At 42.1% G+C, this 23,528-nt stretch overlaps 1 protein-coding gene across 1 annotated transcript in view; it reads left to right on the forward strand.

Moving 5' to 3' along the window:
• The window catches only part of LOC120421370 (uncharacterized), a 98,531-nt gene extending 76,366 nt beyond the window's left edge, over positions 1 to 22,165 (forward strand). Inside the window, exons 10-15 of the mRNA XM_039584562.2 lie at positions 15,711 to 18,491; positions 18,576 to 18,949; positions 19,015 to 19,167; positions 19,223 to 19,326; positions 19,396 to 19,543; positions 19,614 to 22,165. Coding sequence (XP_039440496.1) covers positions 15,711 to 18,491; positions 18,576 to 18,949; positions 19,015 to 19,167; positions 19,223 to 19,326; positions 19,396 to 19,543; positions 19,614 to 20,975 — 4,922 coding nt within the window. The 3' untranslated portion in view covers positions 20,976 to 22,165. The remainder of the gene's footprint in view (positions 1 to 15,710; positions 18,492 to 18,575; positions 18,950 to 19,014; positions 19,168 to 19,222; positions 19,327 to 19,395; positions 19,544 to 19,613) is intronic.
• Positions 22,166 to 23,528: the final 1,363 nt, after the last annotated feature.

A 23,528-nucleotide genomic window follows, 5' to 3' on the forward strand; every position in this document is an offset into this window, starting at 1 on the left:
AATTCCTGTCACCAACTAGAGTAATTGCCTCCAGCTTCAAATGGGACAGTTTTGTTCCAAAAAAAATCACATGTGCTCGCACTTTTTTGGAAGGGGGGGTGCTCTGAGTAATTAATATTTACTTTTAATCAAAATTCAATTTTTATTTATCGAAAAGGGCCCGCTCACGCTGCAAATTTGTGTATTTACACTTTTTAACCCATCCTGCTGCGGCCTGGGGGGCATTGACTGTGGATCCCTTCGGAACAGGTTTTTTTAATCTATTATACCACTACTCTGTTCCTGTACGTATAATTTATCCCCCCAAGAGTGGAAATTGACATCGAACCGAAAACACTCGATAGTCAATCTATCAAAAGTCGTGCCTAACCAGTCGTGTTGATTGAAAATGTACAAGGTTTTCGGTTGAATTAACTGTACTTGAATGAAATGTCAACCATTTCATTTGAAATGTTGTGTATTTGCATATCACTTGACAGAAATGTAAATGGTATTTTGTATCTACTCAAAGTACGATTGAAAACTCCAAATAGCAACACAAATCCCAAGTTATATTTAAGGCTTTATCGTAGCTGTTACAACCGCTATAAAACCTATCAGCCAAAATCAACATTAAGACCACTTAGTCGTAGCGAGATCCCCAGAACACCATTAAACCCCAAAGGGACCTCCGCAAATGGTTGTTATGGCCTATTTATAAAAACCTTCATAGGAGTTCAAGGTTTCACAACTGAATCCGAATTACCTAATCAAAGCCTTAATAAAACCTTGCGGTTTTGAGTGACCCTTTAGCATGCCTAATGGCACTTGACTGCTGAGCAAAACATTTTTATTTGTTGTATTTTTTTATTCGGATCAAAATTTGTGAGGATTTTTGGAAAAATTCGAAATTCCATACAAAAAAAAATGTTTGAATTTATTTTTTGAGGTAAAATTAAATTTGCAAGCGAAAGAACTTTACAGAGTTTTTGATAAAAGGCTCCGTTTTCAAGATATAGCCACCGAAAGTTTGATTTTAGCGAAATATTTGCAGTTTTTCGATTTTAAAAAATAGTGACCATGAGTGACCTAACATTTCAAAAGGGCACATAACTTTTGTAAACAATAGTGTATCCCTTCCCCTCAAATGACAGTTTACATAAGGTGTGAAAGGGACACACTCTTGTCTACAAAAGTTATGTGCCCTAATGAAATGGCAAGCACGATTTCTAAAAATATTTTTTTTAAGGTTCAGAAAATTTGCTATAAATTTGTCTGAGAGACATTGAAGATTGGACCTCCGGTTGTTGAGAAAATTTAAGTTTTTTAAGTCTCACCCAAACAACCCACAATTTTCTAATGTCGATATCTCAGCAACTAATGGTCCGATTTTCAATGTTAAAACATGACACATTTGTGAAATTTTCCGATCTTTTCGAAAACAATATTTTTATAAAATTTGAATCAGGACTAACATTTCAAAAGGGCGTAATATTGAATGTTTGGGAAATTGAGTTTTTGTGAAAAAAAAGTTTATAAACAATCGCCATATTTTTTCCGTGTAACTTTTTTCTGAACAGTTCTCAATAATACCTACATCTTTTCCGAAGACACCAAATTGATCAGAAAATTCCAAGGGCAATTCAGTGAGGAACTCTGGGAGTAACTCTGAGTTTCTCAGCTTACTCCAGAGAAAATTCAATTATTCCCACCCATAGGTTGATACCTTGGTTTAACAAAATGTCAATGTCAGGCAAATGTCAACTATAAAAGTAAACATCACATTTTTTTTCAAGATTATACTAATCCCCCGCAGCGGACCTGCAAGTTTAGGACGCGGTTTCTTTTTTTTTTCTTCCGAAAAACAGGAACCTTTTCTGCTGAAACTGGTGGAAATGTAAAACATTGCCCGCCAGCGCAGCAGTAGGAGGACAAACCGGGAGACTCCTGCCGTGCTGGAGGTCGAAAGCAAGTCAACCTGAAGAAGGATTGATAATCGTTTGTCCTAGTCCTACACTCCCGAATTTTCTCCGAGGGGGACTAGTTTAGTCGGATCTTCAACCAATTTGGCCCCAACTGCCTCAAGATGCACACGGCTAGCTTCACAGTTGGCTCAAAAAAATACGAGAGGGAAATTTGTACTCATTATGCACCGTTTGATTTCGAAATCCTCCGAATATGGTGAATTGAAACGCATTACTTCAGATTTTTTTAAATTTATTTTGTAATTTCACAATTGTATAGTTTGCACTCAGTGTGGCTCCTCTGTTAGATGGTTTCAAGAAAAGGGAACACTGTTTATCAACTGTCCAGGGTGGTGGGTGCCGGATGTTGTTGTCTTGCTCGCCAGGTGCAGCTCAAACTGGTCAAATGACTTGTCCTTGACACACACCGGAAATCTAATCTCGGAGAGTTTTTCCTTCACGTATAATGGCTGCAGTTCCTTGATCTTAGCAGATTACGAACACTTGACGCGGAACTTGGCCAGTTTGGGATTGTATGCTGGTTACTGCTGACGGGGCATACTACACAGCGGACCATTGCACCGAGGCGTCAGATGTAGTTGCCGACGGAAGCCATTTTGGATTGAAAGCTCCTATTCCGGCATCGGTTCCAGGACATTTTTCGCAACAGGATATGATTGCTGCAATTGCGATGCTGGCGAACTCCGGTGTTTTTATTATTTTTGAACGACCTGCAGGGAAAAAAGGTACAACGAGATTAGGAAGTCCTTCCAAATGCAACGAAACCCGCCTTTTGTAAGTGCGGTCCGCGGATTGCCGAGAAAGCTTACCTTATCATTTCTTTTTGCACTTCAGCTTCCAGATTTACAAACTTCATTTTCAAAATAAACAAACCCCTAGCAACGACTTTTCAAACACAAGGTTTATCTATATAGGTGGGATTGGTGAAAAGCAACCGGAGTAACTCGGAGGAACATTGAGAAACTCTCGTTACTCTGGGCAAAATTGAGGAACTCTTTTGCTCACTGAAATGCCCTTGGAAAATTCGCTCAAAAGTTACAGCTGTTTGAATATTTACGTACCATTTTTGTTTGGACAGCTGCCAAAATTGTATGGGTGAACTAATGACAAAAAATAGCTTCTTTGATCTCAGTTTAGGCCCCCACAAAGTTTAAGCCAAATAAAAAAAAATACAAATAAAATCCATTTCCGGTTTCGGTAGAGAATTGCTCAGCTATAACACCCTTAGTTTTAAAGAAGCATGCAATAAAACCGTTTGGCATGGCATTGTCATCTGGTTTTCAAGACTCTCTTAAAACTTCCATAAAACCTTTTTGAAAGCCAGTTGGCTTTTATTTTCACCAGGTTATATGTCCGATACATAAAACCTTGTTACATATTAATTGGCTTTTGTTAATTGGTTGCGGTGAATGCCGAAATAAAACTATTAATTAATCAAGATGCTGGTGGCTAGTTGGTTTTTAAAATGTTACTTGGGATAAGCTCGCTGTCAGCACTGATAGTTTTCTATCACTTTAAAAGCCTTCCAACGACTGAAAAAAACTTTGTTCTGATTGATTGAAAAAGTTCAAATATTGCCCGGATATAAAACATACAGTCAATTAAGAAATAATGCATGCAAAACTTTTTGCATTCCAGTTTGAAAATTAGAAGTTTTTGCAATAATTTGCAAAATGATGATGCAACACAGAGTTGGATAAATACGACGAGTGCTGGAAAAATCGAGTTTTGCAAATTGCTTTGAATATTTTTTGCGATCACGAAAAAAACCTTTGAATGGGAGTTTTCAGTAAAACTCTTGACGTCCGTGTGTTTTGTCAGCTCAAAAATTGAAAGAATGTCGAAAAGTATTACACAGCTAAAAAAGTAGTAATCCAGCTGCGTGTAAAAGGCCTGGGTGTAAAATAAATATTGCATTATTTTATACAATTTTATGTGATTTTACACCCAGTATGGGACCGGATGTCAAGCTCATACATGTGTTTATCCTTACAGCTTTTCATCGGTCTGATGGCCGAGTTGGCTAAGGCGCCAGTCCTTACTATTGGTGCTGGGTTTGAATCCCGTCGGTTGCAACTTTTTTTGTGTTTGCAAAAAATGTACATGCAGTGTGTAATATTAAGTGTTTATTTTGACGAAGGTTACCATCGGATTTTTTGCTGTGTACCTTTCGCTTAAGTTTTGATAAGTTGAACTTTGCAGCTCTCAAACGCGTGCTATAATGGACTTTTCAGTACTAATATGTTGGTGCTGATATGAAGACCATTTCGTAACAATAGAATTACAAGAAACGGAATTACAAAAAGAGCTTTTTCCTCTTAGTTCGAACCGTAAGTGGTCCCAATTAACTGAAATATTTCAAAATATTCTTAAAAAAATATAGCTGAATCCAGTTTAAATCAATCAAAGTAATTTTAACATGCAGTTTTCATTCCCGAAGCTATTTTTTAAGCAGAAAATCAAATAAAATTATTAGAGCTACTAAATCGATTTCGCTGTGGACAATTATCCAAAAGTGCCCCTATTTTACCTAATGAGGACGTTCCACGGTGGCCGTCATCATCCAGCGAAGCTTTGGTTGACAGTTGCGATGACGCCTCAACGACGATCCAAATCACGACACCCCTTTACCAATTTACCCAAGCCAATCGACAAATTGAATCATAAAATATCACACTGCAAACAAATCAAAGTGGTGCCACCTGTCACTGAAGGACGATTCGGACACACATTGATTACCCCTCTCCCCGGTAAACCGGTAAACCACCTGCTCGACACTCAATTGGTTGTTATAGGGAAAAGGTGGTGTAGAGTTCACACAAAGAACAGTTACATCGACCAACCAGCTAACCCCCCCTTTTTGTCGTTTCGTTCTGCTGGAAAATCGTTCACCGAATGAGAAAATTGTGAATAATTGAGAGAAAATTGACTTTCGCCCTTCCCGTTGTTCGGATGCAGCCAGCAAACTCATTCCTGTTCAGCTGGAATAGGGTGGCTCACGACCTTTTTCAATTTGGTTTTGAAGCCAGTTTGTCAAATTCAAAGTGATTTTCTTTTAATTTTCTGAACCACCCTATCGAACTCACTTACACACACAACTTTTGGGCATCTTTCCACCACCACACCGTGTTGGGTGGCAAAAAAAGACTGCAACAGCATATGCTCCTGCCGCCGATCACCGTGAAGTGATGTGGTCCAAGGGAGGAGGATGGGTGAAAAATGTTTGTGATTCTGATGACCGAAAAATATGAGTGGCTCTGCTGCCTTCGAGCTCATGTGCGTGTATGTTTTCGCAAACTCCCCTCTGGCTCCATTGTATCCATTAAATTTGTGTGCAATTCAATCACACAAATCCATTTTAACCTTTTTTCTCGGGGAGAGCAGAGGGCGCGCGCGCACGTTCACGTAAAATCTACAAATTAGTATAATTGCATTAAATTTTAATATATTCAAATAACGTAGGAAAAATTTCCGCCGAATTTTTCGCCTTTTCTGTCGTGTGACGAGCTCGGCGGTTTTTTTTTTCATTTTGTGCCGCGTTTTTTTTTTGTCCAAAATTCCAGCAGGGAAAAGAAAAAAAATCAGAACCAGGAAAATGGAGTGTCCCCCGTGCATTTCGACGTTTCTCGTAAATTTGTCGCGCTTTCATATTGGCGGCCACTTTCGACTCATCCCTGTGTGCATCGGGGTTGTCGTTGTAAAAGAATCGTGATCCTCTCTGGGGAGATTTGAGTTGTGAGCTCGATTTCAGGGCAACAGTCGCAATCGCAATTCATTGGAGGATGATGAAGGAATCAGAATCGGTTACACCGAGTTATGTATCGTGTTGTTACTTTGCTGGATGGCGAAATTTTATACGACTTGACAGATCAAACGAATTGAGACGTGTAACTGGAAAACGATGGCCAAATCATTATTGTTACTCCTTCCTTACTGAGGAAATGCTGTATATCTACTAGTTAAATGAATATTTCGATAAAAAATCGTAGTACTACTTTCATGTATACTAGGATGTAGAGCGTCCAATTTCCCGTCCCGGGAAAAAAATCCCGGGAATTTCCTAAAAAAAATTTCTTGTTTCCCGGAATTCCCGAAAATTAAGCGGAAGTAAACATTTTCTTAAATTGTTGGAACTAATTTTTTAAAATGCTACGAAAAAATAAAAAAATAAACAAACTCAACATGATTTTGTTCAATTAAATGTATTGTTTGGTTTATACATAATTAATCAGATTATCAGAAATTATGATATCAGAATTATTTCTGATAATATTAACTTTTAAAGCAACTAGGAATAGGTATTGTCTAATGAACATTAAATTATTACAATTAGGTATTTTTTTAATAGATTATTTCATCAAAACAATTTTAACTCCTTACCTCCAAATTAAAATTGATTTTTTTTCACGTTTCTGTTTACCATGATCAAATGAGATGAAAATCAAATTTGTGCAAAAAGAATTAATTCAGTTGGTTGAATACCTAGTACTAAAGAAATTACAATTTGAAGTAAAAGAATTGGAGCACTGGTGCACCTACAGGTGTTCGAGGGCTAATTAAATGTGAAAAAATAGAAGACTTTTTGTGGAATGATGTTAATTTATTTAAATCATGTTGCATAATAATACAAAAAAAATATCAATGAAAAATTACTTTCTATTGTTTGTTTTCAAAAAATGCAAAAATATATTCAAAGCTTGCTTCACATATTTGAAAACATTGGGTTGTTTGGAGTAAAACCAACACTAAAAACGTTACTTAATCCACCTATAGGTGGTTGGTGCCTTCCTCGCATATTTTTATCAAAATGTCTGAGATTCGGCTTCAAAAAAAGTTTATAAAAAAACTTGTGTACTTATAGATACTGATAGGGTTGTCAGATCTTCAATCTTTTGGGCTTGTTGGAAAGGTCTTTTGATTAACTATCCAACGATGGGTCGCATGACAGATCCGGACAACTTTTTCATCAAAATATTTGAGATCCGGCCTCAAAAAAGTGTATAAATAACACTTAAGTGCTCATAACTTTTGATGGGGTTGTTCTTGCAAAAACCACTCTTTTTTACAATATTACAAACTACCAAATCGTTTTTTAGCATAACTTTTGAAGTACTTTTCTAAACTTCATAATAATAACTAGGGTCTTGTGGGACCCCAAGACGGATCAAATGAGACCAAAACGGTCCAAATCGGTTCAGCCAGTCCGGAGATAATCGTGTGCATATTTTTCGGACATTTGTTCATAATTTGATTCTGAGTCGATAGGTATACGCGAAGGTGGGTCTACGAGGTCAAATAAAGAAGTTCATTGTTCGAGTGATTTTATAGCCTTTTTTTTGTTAAAAAGTGAAACCAGTATTTGTCATGAAAAACATAATTTCTGCATGTTATGATTGTGGATTATGGGTTAATTTTACTCACAGTTTTGATAAAAAATATTTCTCATCAAAAAATACCAAAATACATATTCTTGTAGTCGAATGATCTTTTACATGCAGTAAAGCTAATCTTCACACTTATTTAAACCGTTAATGTTGATGTCCTATACAATTTTGTAGCATAATATTAATTAAAATCAAGATCATAAAAATTTTCAATAAATTTAAAATTTCCCGAGATTTCCCGGGAAATTGGCTCCAAATTTCCCGTTTCCCAGGAAATTAGTATCCCCGGGAAATTGGACGCTCTACTAGGATGTAACAAAAATGACTTTTTGGCGGGCATTCAGGGGTTTGTTCCGGTAGGCATACTGAGATTAAATCCCAAATATGAGCTTGATGAGACGTAACAGGAGCTGGTGCTTTGCATTTGAATTTTAAAAGGGATTTAACCCGTAAAAAAGTTTTTTTCATAAATGTCAACTAAATGTCATCCTAATGTGTACATATCGACAAAGAATCGATCATTGATCAATCAATCGACCTTTCCAATTTCCAAAAATATCCTTGCAAGATCTTTATTTCAAATTTCCCAATTCAAGCAAATTCATAGTCGAGAAAAACAGTTTTAATTACAACTCAAATTTGAGTTTCGATACACAGAAGAAAAAGTTCACCAACAGTTGGCCAGAAACAACAATAAACAATACAAACACATTTCCTGCTGACGCTGGTCGGTCAACAATCGTTCCCAAGCCTCGGGGGGGAGGCCGGCCAAATTATGCCATTTAGCTGCTGGCGCTCGGAGGAGGAGAGCAAGGTACGCTGAGAACGATTTGTGCAAGACTCCAGCAATCAGCCCCGGTGAAGAAGTTTAATTTAGCAGCAAGTTTTACCACTCATTTAATTAATTCAATTTAATTAGTCTGCACACACAAACCTCTCCGTGCGCATTCGCCAGCGCCTCCACCTTCGTTTTTGCAACTTTCTTTTCTTGCGGCTGAGTTGGGATGCTGGAAGGTTTTGCAGAAATCGCAGGTCCTTCGCGCGGTTTTCCTCTAGAGAGTCAATTTTGAGAAGTGACGACGACGACGACGGTGTACCCGCCGCAACCAAAGTCAATAAATTATGATTATTAAATGTACATGGCTCTCTGTGCTGAGCACGGACGGGGGGCGTGTGCCGATAATTTAATTTACATCATCATCTCTGTCAGCTTGCCGCCGCCGGTGAACAAGTCTTGTCACCATCGCCATCAAGAGCAAGTTTTCGGTCGCACTCATTTCCAAGCGGTTACACTCGTCATTTTTGATTAAACAATTTTCGCGCCAGCCACCGTCAGCGAGTGTGTGCTCAACGACTCGCAAGAATTTGCACCGGTTGGATGGGCTCTGTTTGATTTCTGATTTCAGTCTAAATTAACTCTGTTTGCATTTGCACGCTGTTTAAATCTTACCTCTTGTGGCACAAGCACCATCGTCGTCGTCGTCGTCGTCAAAAGGACGAGCGAGGGAAGAAACATGTGCAAAAAGCGACCCACCCACCCATTGCACAGTAAAAAATCAGATGATTTTTTAAATTGTCCACTGAAAAGGTGGCTATCAGTTTTAGCTGAAACATCAAGTTTCAAAATAACGAAATAATATTTTTTAAGCTGTGTAGTAGAGACAGCGAAACGATGCTCGCGTGTGTTTTTCGAGGAAACTGAAAATTTGCTGAGGTCGGACTTTTGGAGACATTCTGACTGGTGGCGGGGAAAATTTCCATTCCAGGTGGAACTCTGGTTGATTTGTGGTATGTAACGAAAGAAAAGTTCAATTAAAGTTCGATTTCGATTATGGTTTTTGGACTGTATTCTAAAAAACTAATTTATCCGGTTGGATTTGTATCCAATCGGGCTTTGATTTTCAAAATCGTTAATCAATAATTTGCAGAATAATTTTTGATCTTCAAAAAGCGTTGGGGGTAGTATTTTACTGCTCTTTGATAAAATCTGGAGTTTTTTTTTTTAATAGGTCCAATAAACCAAATTTTTAGTTTTTGCTTTTTGGGTGTTTTTTAATACTCCTGACTCAAGGCGGTTTCAAAAACACTCAAAAGGCAAAAACTGGAAATTTGGTTTATTGGACCTTTTAAAAAAAACTCAAGAAATAGTCTTGAAATGCAATATTTCGCTCACAAAAATGCCATCAAACGAGGTTTTAAAAATAATAGGAACGATAGATAAGTTGCCTTTTTCATCCCATTGAAAAACTAACACAACAGTGTTCTGAGATAAGCTTTTTTTTTTTAATTTTTATTTTTTTTTAATTTTTTTATTTTTTTTTTATTTTTTTTATATTTTTATTTATAACTTATATTTGATGTCATTTTACAAGAGGGCGAAAATGTTAACTTTTTGACACAAATGTGGAAAGCGATTGTCCACACCCCATACTTAAAATTTTTTTTTTGTATAGTCAATTGTCCACGAGGGAGGGGGAGGGGTTTAGGATTTCCACGTGGTTTATGGATGGTCCCTTCGGACTCTGCCCAGTGAATCACAGGTTCAAAAAACCCAAAAATCTAGGATTTCACTACAAAATCGTGTGCAATCGATTGTTAACTATTCAGAATTATTTTTTAAGATTGTTTATGTTGGGTGTCCGACACAAGATCGAAAAACATAAAATCGAATGGACAAAATGGAGCCTAACATTTCAAAAAGGCACATAACTTTTGTAAACAATAGTGTATCCCTTTCACTCAAATGACAGTTTATATAAGGTGTGAAAGGGACACACTCTTGTCTAAAAAAGTTATGTGCCCTACTGAAATGGCAAGCACGAAATGTCGTACGGATAAAACGTGGAAGGACAAAAGGTCGAAGGTGGAAAAAGTGATACAAAATTGTTTAATATTTTTGTGATTATGTAATATTTTTGTTATTTTAACATCTGCAAAAATACCTAGTCGGACCTCTTAAATATTTTTGCAAAATTTATTTTCTTACAAACATATCCGTTTTTTCTGAGAGTTAATATAATAAGCAGTTTTTTAAAAAGAAAAAAAATCTGAATAATAATAATAATGTGTTGAGAGACCTTCCATTCTAGAAAAAATAATTTTCTTGATGGTTGTCATATTTTTGTGAGTTTTTTTTATTCTTTCAAATATGAGCTGAGTCTCACGTTTTCGACATTTATACAAGTTTTTTTTTTTTTAATTAATCGATATAGTTCTTTAAAAAATGTGACTTCTGAAATAGTTTTTTTAAGTACATGCCCAAAAACTGTCTCGCAAAATCAAGGTAAATTTTTTTTTCAAAGAATCTCATAATTTCATAAAAAAATATAAGTGGAAAATAAACGAAAAAAACAATCAAAACAACTTTTAGAGCTGGTTTTCAATATTTATGCATTCAAGCTTATTCTATTTTTTTTGTCCATTTGACCTTTTGTTTATTTGACATTTTGTCCATTCGACCTTTTGTAATATATTAGTTTATTTTGTTAGTTCATTTTATTAGCAATACTTTTTGATACAAGGCTGATATAGTAGTTTATGCAACAAGTTGAAAAAAGATGATTTCTTCAGCGCGAATCGTACATTTATCCAACGAGGTTCGCCGAGTTGGATAAATACGACGAGTGATGAAAAAATCAAGTTTTGCAACGAGTTCCATAGAACATTTATTGTAATTCCAAAAAACAACCTTTGAACACACTCAAAAAAATGAGTTCGCGTAAACGTGAACAGCGTTCATGCCAACGGGAACCAGGAAGAAACCTGTTCACTTTAATGGTGCAATGCACTATAAAAGTTGAACAGTTTTCTTCCTGGTTCCCGGTGGCATGAACTCTATTCACGTTTACGCGAACTCATTTTTTTGAGTGCAGAATTATAAGTCAAATGTCCATATATTTAGTCAACGAATCGTTTAAAAAAAATTTAAATTATTACTTTTCCAAACAAGTGCTGAAAAGTTCAACTTTTCAGCATTCGTTTCAGTGAAAGTATTCGATTCTGTTATTCTTGGTAGCGAAAAGTTGGCTGTTTCGTCTTCCGAGAATGACAGGAAAAGTAAGTAGTTTCACGACGGAATCGCAAAAAATATATTTTGCACCTTGTTGCATAAACTACTATCAAATTAAGCTTGAAAGATGAAAGCTAGTTTATTTACTCCATAGCTTGTTGATGCTCAGACAAAAAACGCACAACCATACATTTGAAGCATGTACTGTTAACAAAGACACCTTTTGTTGGTTTGTTGAACTATAATATTTTTTTCATCGACAGTCATAAAATTCCAAATGCAGGCCAAGGATTGATACCTAAGAGCATGCAATGGCACTGACCTTGTTGCGTGCTCTTCGGTTGACGTCCACGTAAGGAACATCCTGGAAGGAGCGCAACTAACTACATCCGTAGTTCTGTTAGATCATCCGAATTATCTCGATCAGAACAGTATAGCTCTGGTTCCTTGCGAGTGTCCTATTTTCTTACCTCCACGTTGGCTTGGTTTTCATGATGACCTAGCTGGTGGCCTGTGGAAACGGATCGTAAACCTTTGACCAGCGAGGGTCAGAGTCGAGACGGCTAGAAGAAAGGGGCGCGACAATGTGGGAAAGCGAAATAATTTGTGATTGTAGACGGTATTGTTTTGATTCGCAGTATGTTGAGTCAACTGCTGTGGATGTACCTGAAACATCGCACAACGGGGTTTATCTTCTCTTCATTCTCAGATACCACCTATCTCCTATTTGTATTTTGCTCTATTGATTCTCACTTCTTCACTTCACTCTTTTTAATATCATTTGATTTTGATTTTACTAACTTTTGATTCTCTTATCTCTCAAAGCTTTTCCACTTTTTTCTACCAATTGATACTGCCGTAACAAATTTTGTTGTTTCCTTAAAAATATACTTTTCCTTAATGTACTAGTAAAATCAAGTCTATTTATCATTTGATTAATTATTTTTTTTTCTTGTTATTGCGAATTTATTTATTTGAATAATTCTTTATCTGTCCTATAAATTATCATTACTATAATCTAAGCTTGTTTAGTATCTCTATTTATAAACTACAAGCCTTACCCGGAAAACTTCGTCCTGCCCTTTTTAGGTTTCCTGACTTTTTAAGCTTGTTTGCTTATTCAGCCTCCTGTGATCAAAATTTGATTTTACGCAGCTTTTCCCATACAATCTGCTGATTTTCCGGCATCGGTTCCAGAGTGGAAAAAGTGTCAGCTAATTAGCGTAAAAACTTTCCTTGGGCTTATACGAACCCAACGCAACAAAGAGCGCTCCGATCCGACTTTCCGTTATCAACTGATGCGCGTTCGAACAAAACCGTCGAAATTTTTTTTATATATATATAGAAGATTGTCTAATTTTACATCTAATACATCTAGCTTCTCATTTTTATTCTTTAAAATACGCTCATCATTCTCTTACTATTGATTCTTGATTTTTATAAAATAAATTCTCTTTTACTGTCTATTGTTTTCAATCTTCACCCTTTTTTTCAAACTAGTGAGGTTTGAGCCCTTACTCAATTTACGGAATGGTTAAAGGATTAACACAAATATTACTATTGTATTTTTGGTAAACTTTTATAACATGCTTAGGACCAAAAATTGTAACAAAACACCGCGACAAAAGAAATAGCAACAGATAAACACGACTCAACACTAGGAAAGGTTTCAGGAGAAAACAATACACAGTAAAATAACAATTAGTTTTTGAATTCAAAATAAAAATAAAACAGTTTTTGCTTTAATGAAAGTTGATAGGCACACTATAAATGGTTAGGCGCTTATACTTACATCAAACCCTACGTAATGTACCACCCCCGGCCGAGTTAAAATGCGTAACCGGAAAAGAAGGTGTGCATGCCTGGCACGAACACTCAAAGCGTGTTCTAGCGTGCTGCTCGTACTGACTCAGAGCAAGGATGAGATGTAGGTGTAAGGGCAGTGCGTGTTCGTCGGGAACCTGGTGCATAAGATCGGTCAAGGCCCGTTCTTACACTGAAAATTGCGAATTGCGAATTGCGACAGTCATAAAATTCCAAATGACCGTGGAAAAATAAATGTATTGTATTTCTCAAAATTTATTTTCCCTAAAAGAGCACGCAGCTAGCAACATCTAAACATAGAAACATGTACCCTCCCTGTAAAGGCTTATGAATTGATCTCAGTTGAAAGGTTCTCCAAATCTCTGAATTGCAAATGTAACATCCTGGAGCAGAACTGTTAAATTCTAATAAACACCAATTGAATTGAATTGAATTAAATGTATTGTATTTTTCTTATGATTTTATCCTCAAAACTTATAATGATTGGAACAATCAAAAAGTGCACCCCTTCGATTGCTATTCCACATTCTTGTAAACGCACATTCTGCGCGATGGTTTATGCCCAAATTTCGTGAATATTTGCACAGCTTCCGCTACCGAAAAAGAGAGGAAGCGAGACAGGAAGCTGCGGCTTGGCTTTCATCGTCATCGTCCGACCGGAGCCATCGAACGGTTGAGTCGGATGACAAAGATTCTGGTTTCCGCCTGTCGATTGGTGGTCGTTCCGCTGCCCTCTCACTCAATAAGCAATCCTCCACAGCAGGGATTCCGAGTGGTATTGCTAAAATTGCATTATCATCAATAGCGGCGCATATGTGAGTGGGTGGGTTCATTGTTGCATTTTGGCCACGAAAACCTCGCGATTCCGGAATGCAGCTTGCATATTTCCGTTTCTGCCGGCGGATCCACGCTTTGTTTGCGCCGATTTCGTGCCGAACCGCAGATGATGATAATTCAATAAACATCGAGATTAGCGTTTATTATTTATTTCAAATTGGATTGGGCCGAACAAAACCCCTTTCGCGAGCAGTTTCCGGCTTTGTGTGTTTGTTTACGATTTGTGTGTGTGTGTGTGTTGTGTGGGGGTGCAAATTTGGATCGGACTCGATGTAGTGGAGCTTGTTTGCACACACAATTTCAACTATTGCAACGGCGGTGCAAGAAGAGTAGCAGGCGGTGGGGCAAAAAAGTGCACACGAATCGAAACACTTTCTGCACGAACGACGACAACACAACGACGAAAGCAGCATTTTAATTTATTATTTAAATATAATTACAATAATTTCAGTGATTATCAAACAATTAATAATTGATGGAAATTGCCTACCGGGCAAGAATTCTAGGGCCTGGTGGGGGTGGGCACTTGCTGGCAAACGATGGCGGCCAAGTGGCTGGTGTGACAATCGTGGACAGAGGCAGATATCGTTTCCACATAATTGCTACCCTTCCGTAGAATGCACGCACGCACGAGCGACAAAAAACTGCAACGTGGCACGAAAAGACATCCCGTTCCGTTTCGGCAGTGGCATGGTGGTCACTCAACTTGAGTTTTTTTTTAAGTTGTTGGAATTTAAACTAAAACAAGTGTTTAAAAATTAACTTGAAAATTAGAAAAGAAAAAAACTCGAAATAAATGTTGAGGTGCCACCCTGATCCCGTCGTCCTGGTTAACGTTTCCAGTGCGCTGCGGATGTGCATGCAATGAAATTAAAGGATCTCTCTCTGTTTATCCGTCGCAATCGTCGACACAATTTGAGCAATTACCATTGAGTCGAGTTGTCGTTGTTGCTTTCGAGTGAGTTCGCGATATCATCGAGGTGGATTAATTGTCCTGTTCAATTCTCAATCGAGTAACAGGTTCCGCTGATGGTTATCCGACGCCTCGTACGGCGTAACGGATATTTTAATTATTCTAAAATGGGGCTCCCTTTTTTTATTTCTATTATGATCACGATATTGTAATTGCAGTAAATGTAATTGTTTAGTTTTTTAGTTGAAACGAATTCTACCAAACGAGTTTCCCCAATATTGAACAAACCACACACTAAAAGCTAAGAGTGTCCTCCTCCTTACAAATGGTGCCAAACAAACAGACCGGTGAAGATTGGTTAGGGTGGTAAAGGGTCCTGTAAATTGTAAGCAAATTACTGAACCGAAAGCAAACATTGATTCTCAAAGCAGCAGCAGTCGAGATGACCAAGTCTACCCCCTTTTTCCTTCCTTCAGACAGACACTAACTGTGCACAGCACACACAAACCCTGTGAATATTTTATTTGATTTGCACTTGTTTTGCCTGCCCCCACAACATCTGACAGAAAGAATATGTGTCCAACCTCCAGGCCGGCTGAATTGCCCCGGGGACCGACAATTAAAAACGTTGACCACACTGACCTCGGACAAAGTTCGCATAATTTATGCAAAACGAAAAACCAAACCTCAACTCAGTTTAACTGAAATTGCAAAAACCGAAAAATTTTCAATTAAATTAATGATTTTTTCTTTCTTTTTCGTTCCTTCCCCGAAAACAGACAAAAGTGGTCCGCTGCACGCGTGTTTCGTATGCAAAACCGAGCTGTGTCCCCGCACGCGGCCCCTGGAACGTGGCCGCGGTGCCCAGTACGGCATCCCGGAGGAGGCGATACCGCCGGGGGCACGCGTTTGCAATACGTGCCAGTGCAAGTCGGTCAAATCGAGGTACGACCCGTCGCAACAACAATATCCCAATTACACAACAAACCCCCAACAACAACTCGGTCATGGCAATCAATCATCATCCGATCAATCCGTCCATTCTTCTAGATACACGCACTGTCCGCTGCCGACGTGTCCCAATCCGAAGGATCGCGTCAAGCGGTTCCGCAATCTACCGCCGCGGCTGTTTGAGCTCGCGCCGGAGATTCGCGACCCGATCGTGCAGGAGCTGCAGATTCCGCCGAACGTGAGCAAATGCTGCACGGCCTGCCTGACGCGCATCCGGCGCAAAATGGGTCCGCACCTGTTTGGGACGAATCTCACCGACGACGAGGTGGCCCGGATGAAGAAACTGCTCCAGGACGTTGGCCCCAAGTGGAACCAGCTGGCGGAGGCGCTGAACAAGACTCCGGTCGCGCTGAAGAGCTTCTACTTCCACTACAAGAAAAAGTGCGGCTTTGACGCGGCCGTAACGGAGTACTACAAGCAACATCCGGGCGAGGATCGCCGGCCCGCGATGACCGACGGGGACGAGTCCGATCTGAGTGCGTCGTCTTCGGACGAACGGGACGGCAGCAGCGATACGACGGCCTCCGCCGAAAGTCCAAACAATTCAGTCCCACTGAACGTGACAAAGGACGAAATCAACACCGTGCCGGAAGCGCTCGCTCCTCCTCCCCTCACAAAGTCCTTCGACGACGACCTCCGGTTGCTGCCTCCGGGTCAACCTCCGCGGAAGCAAAAACTCACCGAAGAGTACGACAGCTCGGCGACGGAAACGGCCGACGAAGAGAACGAAACGTCCCCGGCGAATCGACAAAGTCCCAAGGTGCACTATCCGCCGATGAATCCGGTCATTTCCGTGCACCATCCGCTGCAGAACGGACCGCGACTCGGCGAAGTTGGCTCACCGCAAAACGTGCGAGACGCCATCCAACACGTGATAGAACGATCGCTCAAGTCCAACAACATGATGTCGGGCTCGGTGAAGCCACCGACGATGAAACCCATGAACGATTCTCCGTTCGTGCGAGACTACCGAGACCTGTCCAAGGGACCACCTCCTCCGACGTCCATCCAACGCTCCGAAGGAATGGCCACCCTTTCCGTGGTGAACTCTCACGCTCCCCACGGTCAGCTCATCTCCCATCATCCGCACTCGATCGGATCGCAGATCCAAGCCACGATCACCCCAGTTCCGCACCAGCAGCAGCAGCAACAGTCGGGACCACCTCCGACATCTCAACCGCAGCCACCACCATCGTCACAGTCGGTCAGCTCCAGCGAAAAGGACGTCCCGGTGGTGTTCCTCCGCGACCCGGAACCACAAACGCTCGATCTCAGCATCAAAAAGCCCCAGCGGGACAATTTCCCACCGCCGGCGCACAACAGCAAACCGCCCAGTCTGGCGTCCACGCAGGGCACGCTAACTCTGTACACCCACGGATCACGGACGGAGTTTCCCCCGCCGAGCCAGCAGCAGCAACAAAACATTCCAACGCACGGAACACCGTACGGATTGAGCTTCCACGGCGATTCGATGGGACGGCCGTCAAAGTCCCCGTCCGGCTACATTACCACCCTCTCCGGAGGTCCGACGCTGACGCTGAACCAGGGCGGCGGTCCACCGAATCAACCCCCGAATTCCGTCATCGGAGGACGGGGTGGGCCGATGCAGCAGCAACAGCACACGATCTCGCTGACTCCGCCGCCGATGAAAAAGTCCAACGCGCCCAAACTGAGCCCCAAAATGCAGCCCCAACACCAGCAACAACAAGTGCAATCCGGAATGCAGCAACCTCCGCCGCAGTCCGCCCACGGTGGTGGTCCCAAGGGATCGATCACCCACGGAACGCCGGTCAACGCCGCCGGCCAGCAGATCATCATCCAGGGTCAAACCACGCTCAGTCCACGGTACGACAACATGCTTCGGCAGACGCCGCCCTCGTCCAACGACAAGCACGGCTCGATCACCCAGGGAACGCCGGTTCATCTGTCGCACGCACTGCCCGACAAACGGTCCGCGTACGAGTACAAATCCGCGTACAACAACCGACAAAGTCCGGCCCAAGTGTCGCAACCTCCACCCCAAGGCAGCCCGCAGGCACCACCACCACAGTTTGCCTACTCGAGAACCGGGCCGACCTTTTCGCTGGAACCGCCACCGCCCCAGTTCAGCTCGCAGCAGATCATCATGAACGACTACATAACCTCACAGCAGATGCAAGGCCGAAACGCCGGCTCTGCTGGTGGTTCCAGTGGCGGCGGTGGCCGGCCAGAAAAAGAATCTCCCTCTCCGCGCAGCGTTCCAACCAGTTCGCCAGCGTCGCTACTGTTCTCCGTTCCCGACCGGTCCGACCGATCCTCGCGGCCAGAGTATCTGAGCCGGGCGTCACCCGCCGACCACGTCAACCGGGTTTCGCCCGTCTTCAGCACTCCGAGCCCCCATCGAACACCTCCTCCACCCCAGCGGCAAGGAGTCATCCAGCGGCACAACACCGGAAGCGGTGCCAGCGGCGGAATTGGCAGCAGCAACAGTGGGGCCGGTTCCAAACCACCAAGCCCGGCGCCAAATCGGCTGCACCTGGTGCCACCGCCGTCCCATCACTACATGTCAGGTACGTATCGCCGGATCGATGCTCAGCCAACTCCCAAAAAACCTAACCCACCCACTAATCGCCATCCTGTTTCTCTTCCCCCAGGACACGACGCATTTACCTCGCTGGTTGACCTAGCCGTACAGCAGCAACCGATGACGGTGCCGCACAAGGACGAGAAGCGACCCTCGATCGCTGAACAGCAGCAGCAGCAGCAACAACAACAGCAGCAGCCACCTCCACCGCCTCCGACGCATCACGACATCCGGTACCATCCGGCCGCCATGATCCAGATCCATCACCAGCAACAGCAAGCGGTCGCAGCTGCAGCCGCGGCAGCCGCTGCCCAACAACAGCAGCAGCAACACCAGCACCAGCAGCATGCGGCGGCCGTGGCTGCGGCCCAGCAACAACACGCTGCTGCGGCGGCGGCAGCAGTCGCCCAGCAGCAGCAACAGCAAATCCAGCGACAGCAACAGGTAAGAGTTGGGTTGAGTGTGCGACTTGAGGACGACGGTGCTAACTTTGAAAATTTTCATTACAGATGGACCTCCAGCGTCGACAGGCCCAGCTGCATCCGTCGATCCAGCAGCAGCACCAGTCGGCGGCGCTCGCCTACCGGGAGCAGCAGATGGAGCGTGATCGGGAGTTGAACTATCGCATCGAGCGAGATCGCCAACAGGCGGAGGCCGAGAATGTAAGATTGGCATGGTTAAGCTTTAAATTGTGGTTGTAATGTCATGTTTTTACAGGAGGATCGACGCCGGAGGCAGCAGCAACGTGAGCGGATAGCTCACCAGGAAGAGGAAGATCGCCGCCGGAAGCATTACGATATGATCAACGAGCGAATGGAGAGGTAAGTTAAACTTGGTTCGCAAGGTAACAACTTGAAAGTAATGCAATTTTTGCCTTCCTTCCTTCACAGACCAATGGAGACGATCGGTATACGCTCGTCGTCGGACGGATCGCTGACCGCGGCGAACCTGATTGACGCGATCATCACCCATCAGATCAATCAGACCGCTTCGGAGCCACCGTTTCCGCCCAGCCGTGACATGCAGCGGCCTCCCTTTGTAAGTATCACTGATCACTCGATCAAGACTCGATCACGTCAACTAATAACCTTTATTTTCCGACCCGCAGTTCCCAACGCGTGATCACCGGCCCTCGCCCATCTCCGAAAACAACGGAAAGTCACACTCGCCGAACGTGATCAACATCGACGTGGACTCGGAACCATCGGTCCCAAGAACCAAGAACATCACGATCGGCGAGCTGGCCGAGAGTATAATCGCGAAGGACTACTCGCCCAACCCGATGCCGTTCCTGCAGCTGCGTCAGTCGATGATGGCTGGACCGCCAGGTTCTGGTCCTCCCGGCGGGTTGGATCCGGCCGCCATGGGGGCACCGGACGCGTGGAAGTACCGTCGGATGGCGCCGGGAGGTAAGGACGATCATCCGCCACCTCCTCAGTCTGCCGCTCAGCAAAAACAACAACAGCAACAACATCAGCAGCAACAGCAGCAGATTCACCACCAGCTGCAGATGCAACAGGCGGCCCAGCAACAGCAGCAACAACAACAGCAGCAGCAGGGTCCACCTGGTCATCAGTACATGCATCCCTCGCAACAGCAGCAGCAGCAGCAACAGCAACAACAACACCATCAACAACAGCAGCAGCAACATCAGATGCAACAAAACAAGGCTATGGGCAGATCGGCCCAACCCGACGATCGTCACATAATCCGAATGGCACAGTCGCCGCGACCGCGCAACAAGTTCCACGAACCTGTTGGCCAGCAGGACGCGCAGTTCTTCCATCCAGGAGCTCCGCTAAGCCGCGGTCCGCGAGACTTTGCCCTCGATTGCTACGTCAAGAACCGAATCGTCGAAGCGATGCGAACCGAAGACGACAAACGTGGGGACGACGGCCGGGATCACCAACAGCAGCAGCAACAGCAGCAGTCGTCGCGTAATCCTTCGCCGGCCCAGCAGCAACAGCAGCATGGTCCTCCACCGCCGGCTCACCACAACAAAGATCACGACCGCAGCTCAACGCCCGGCGACATGATGATTGACGAGGAAACGGGTCGTCCGGCGTCCGGTGGAAACCATCATCGCCAACCGCCGTCCTCCCAGCAGCAGCAGTCTCTGCCTCCTCACTCGCAGTCGTCCCAAGGAGGGGTCGTCCACAACTCGCTCCACTCGTCGCCGTACATGGGCGGCCAACCCGTGCCGGTGACGACGTTCCCTCCGCAGACCTACTACCCGTACAGCGCCCTGACGGTGTCGGGTGGTCCCGTGACCGTGGGCAGCCTCGGACCGCCGCCCGGACATGGCCCGAAGGTGTCGTCAATGGGTGGAGTACAGAACATGGGCGGAGGTGGCCCCGGCGGTGGCGGAGGAATGAACGACGACCGGCAGCAGTCTTCGTCGTCGTCGGTCGCCATGGAACCGAAGCCACTGCTTTCGGCCCAGTACGAGGCACTCAGCGACGAAGATTAGAACAGGTCTTCCGGATGGCCACCGCCCACGGCGGGGAGGAGCCACCGGATCGTCAAATGATAGAACAGAAGGAACAGGACAAACGCAGTATGATTCTATCTCATGCAAAACTTGTAATTTATTATAAATATTAATTATAACACTGAAAGTATGATAATAATACTACAAAAATATGCTGAATAATTATCGAAAACAAGATAAAAAATGTATTCAGAAAAAAAAATTAAAAAAAGCTAGAAAACTTTAAAACTGATAGAAAAAAGGCAAACCCAGCTAGAGATATACAACGAGAATTAATATTAAACTAAACCAGAGAGAAGCAGTGGCGGAAGCAGAAAAGGGGTAAAGATTATCAAAACTACTACATTAAAAGAAGGAGAAAAGGACAAGAAAATACACACCAGAAAAAAAAACTACAAAACTATCCTGTAAAATCATCAACACTGCAAAAAAAAGTAATCTTATTCAGAAGAGTCAGTAAGTGACGACAAAAAATAAACAAAGATTAATGCGCTTAACCGTTCTCAGTAAACACAAGACAAAACAACAACCCCCGGCTAATACAGAAGAATATAGAAAACAACAACAACATTCACAATCACACACACACCCAACCACACACACTCTTGTAGCGGCAATAGTAGCAAAATTGTAACAAAAAAAGGAGAAAAAGTGTGACGCGCGTTGAACAACCGAGCGCGTGCGAAATTCAACAGCAACAGATCACAACTAATAATCGCAACAAAAAAATAAGAGAGATGCAAAAAAAATGTTTTAATGTGTTTAAAAATGATGCAAATGTAAAAGTAACAAAACAAAACTGTCGGTAGTCAGCAGAGGGAGGGAAGAATTGTACGAGCTTGTCGCGTGCGGCACAGCTTGCGAACAGAACGCGCAGTGAACAGATAAATAAACTCTTGGAAATTAAATCACACATCTTTGCCAACCAGCTCCGGAGGAGACAGGAGCGAACAACCAGCGAATCCAGCAGGTAACATTATTTCCATTTTGGGTTCGATTGCGATTTGAGTTCTTTTTGAACCTTGACTTTCACTTTGATCCGGAAAACGCATTTTTTTCCGCCGTCACAACTTTAAGAAGACGGTTCAGATTTTTGTCGCGGAACAACACCTTACCAAGGCTTTACCCATTGCTAGAAGGTTGCAAACTAGAATGAAGCGATAAGAAAAGAGAAGAAAAAAAAAGTCCAAACTAAACACAGAGATTACCGCGCGCTGTATAACATTACACACATGAGAGTAAGAAAATTAAAAAGATACAACAGAAAAAAAAGTTATGAAAAACGCATATTGCAGACAAAAAAAAACATGAATAAAAAACGTTAAACAAATGAAGAGCGAGAACACATTGATTTACGTTCTCTCTGTAAGGAAAAGTAAACTGAATGTAATATTATTATCACGTTTATTGTAGTTTTTCGATTTTAAGTTAACTCTTAACTTAAAAGAAGTGGAAAACCCAATTGATTGCTGAAAATATAAATTTAGTTAGGTAGACAGAAGAATAAAATTAGAGCGTCGTAAGTCATAAGAGAGAGAATCAATGATTAATATTATGTAACTTTGCGTTAAGCCTCTTTTTAGTTTGTAATTATTTTCCTTATTTTTCTAAAAAAAAGTATATATTAACACGATATGCAAAATCTAAGCATTAAGTGAATAAAACATAAAATAATTAAAAATAAATGGTGTTTTTGTTTTGTGTTGTTGATGACAGTCCTTTTAAAACGCTGGAAATCGTTATGCAATATTCGAGTCGTAATGGAACAGAATGAATTTATTTCACAAATATTACAAACAGTCGAAACAATCATATGTCAAGTCTTCCGTAATTCATGTTAGTTTAGAGTTGTATTATACCGTGATGGATTTTATTGAAATAATTATAACTGTCAAAAATCCACCAAAGCATAGAAAAGTATCCACCGCGATCATTTTTTTACAGTTCGTTGCCAACGAATTATTTCAAGAAAATCCTCTGCAGTTAACCAGAATCAAATTAACAATGCAACTGGGTAATTCTCTACCAACTCACACGAAATCAGGAAAAGTTGCTCCGACCCCTCTTCGATTTACGTGAAACTTTGTCTTGAGGGGAAACTTTTGTCCCTGATCACGAATCCGAGGTCCGTTTTTTGATATCTCATTACGGAGGGGCGTTACGACCCCTTCCATTTTTGAACATGGGAAAAAAAGAGCTCTTTTAAAATTATTTGCAACCTGAAAAGGTGACTTTTATGTAAAATTAGACGCCCGATTTAATGGCGTACTCAGAATTCCGATAAAACGCATTTTTCATCGAAAAAAAAAACACTAGAAAAGTTTTAAAAATCCTCCCATTTTCCCTTACTCGAATGTAAAATTTTTTGGAACATGTCATTTTAAGGGAAATTTAATGTACTATTCGAATCTACATTGACCCAGAAGGGTCCTTTTTCCATTTAGAACAAAATGTTGTAGAGCATTATTACTTTCTTAAAAAATATCCCTGCAAAGCAATAAAAACACGAAATTTTAAAATGAAACATTTTGT

Source organism: Culex pipiens, chromosome 2 (assembly GCF_016801865.2).
Source record: "Culex pipiens pallens isolate TS chromosome 2, TS_CPP_V2, whole genome shotgun sequence".
NCBI lineage: Eukaryota > Metazoa > Arthropoda > Insecta > Diptera > Culicidae > Culex > Culex pipiens.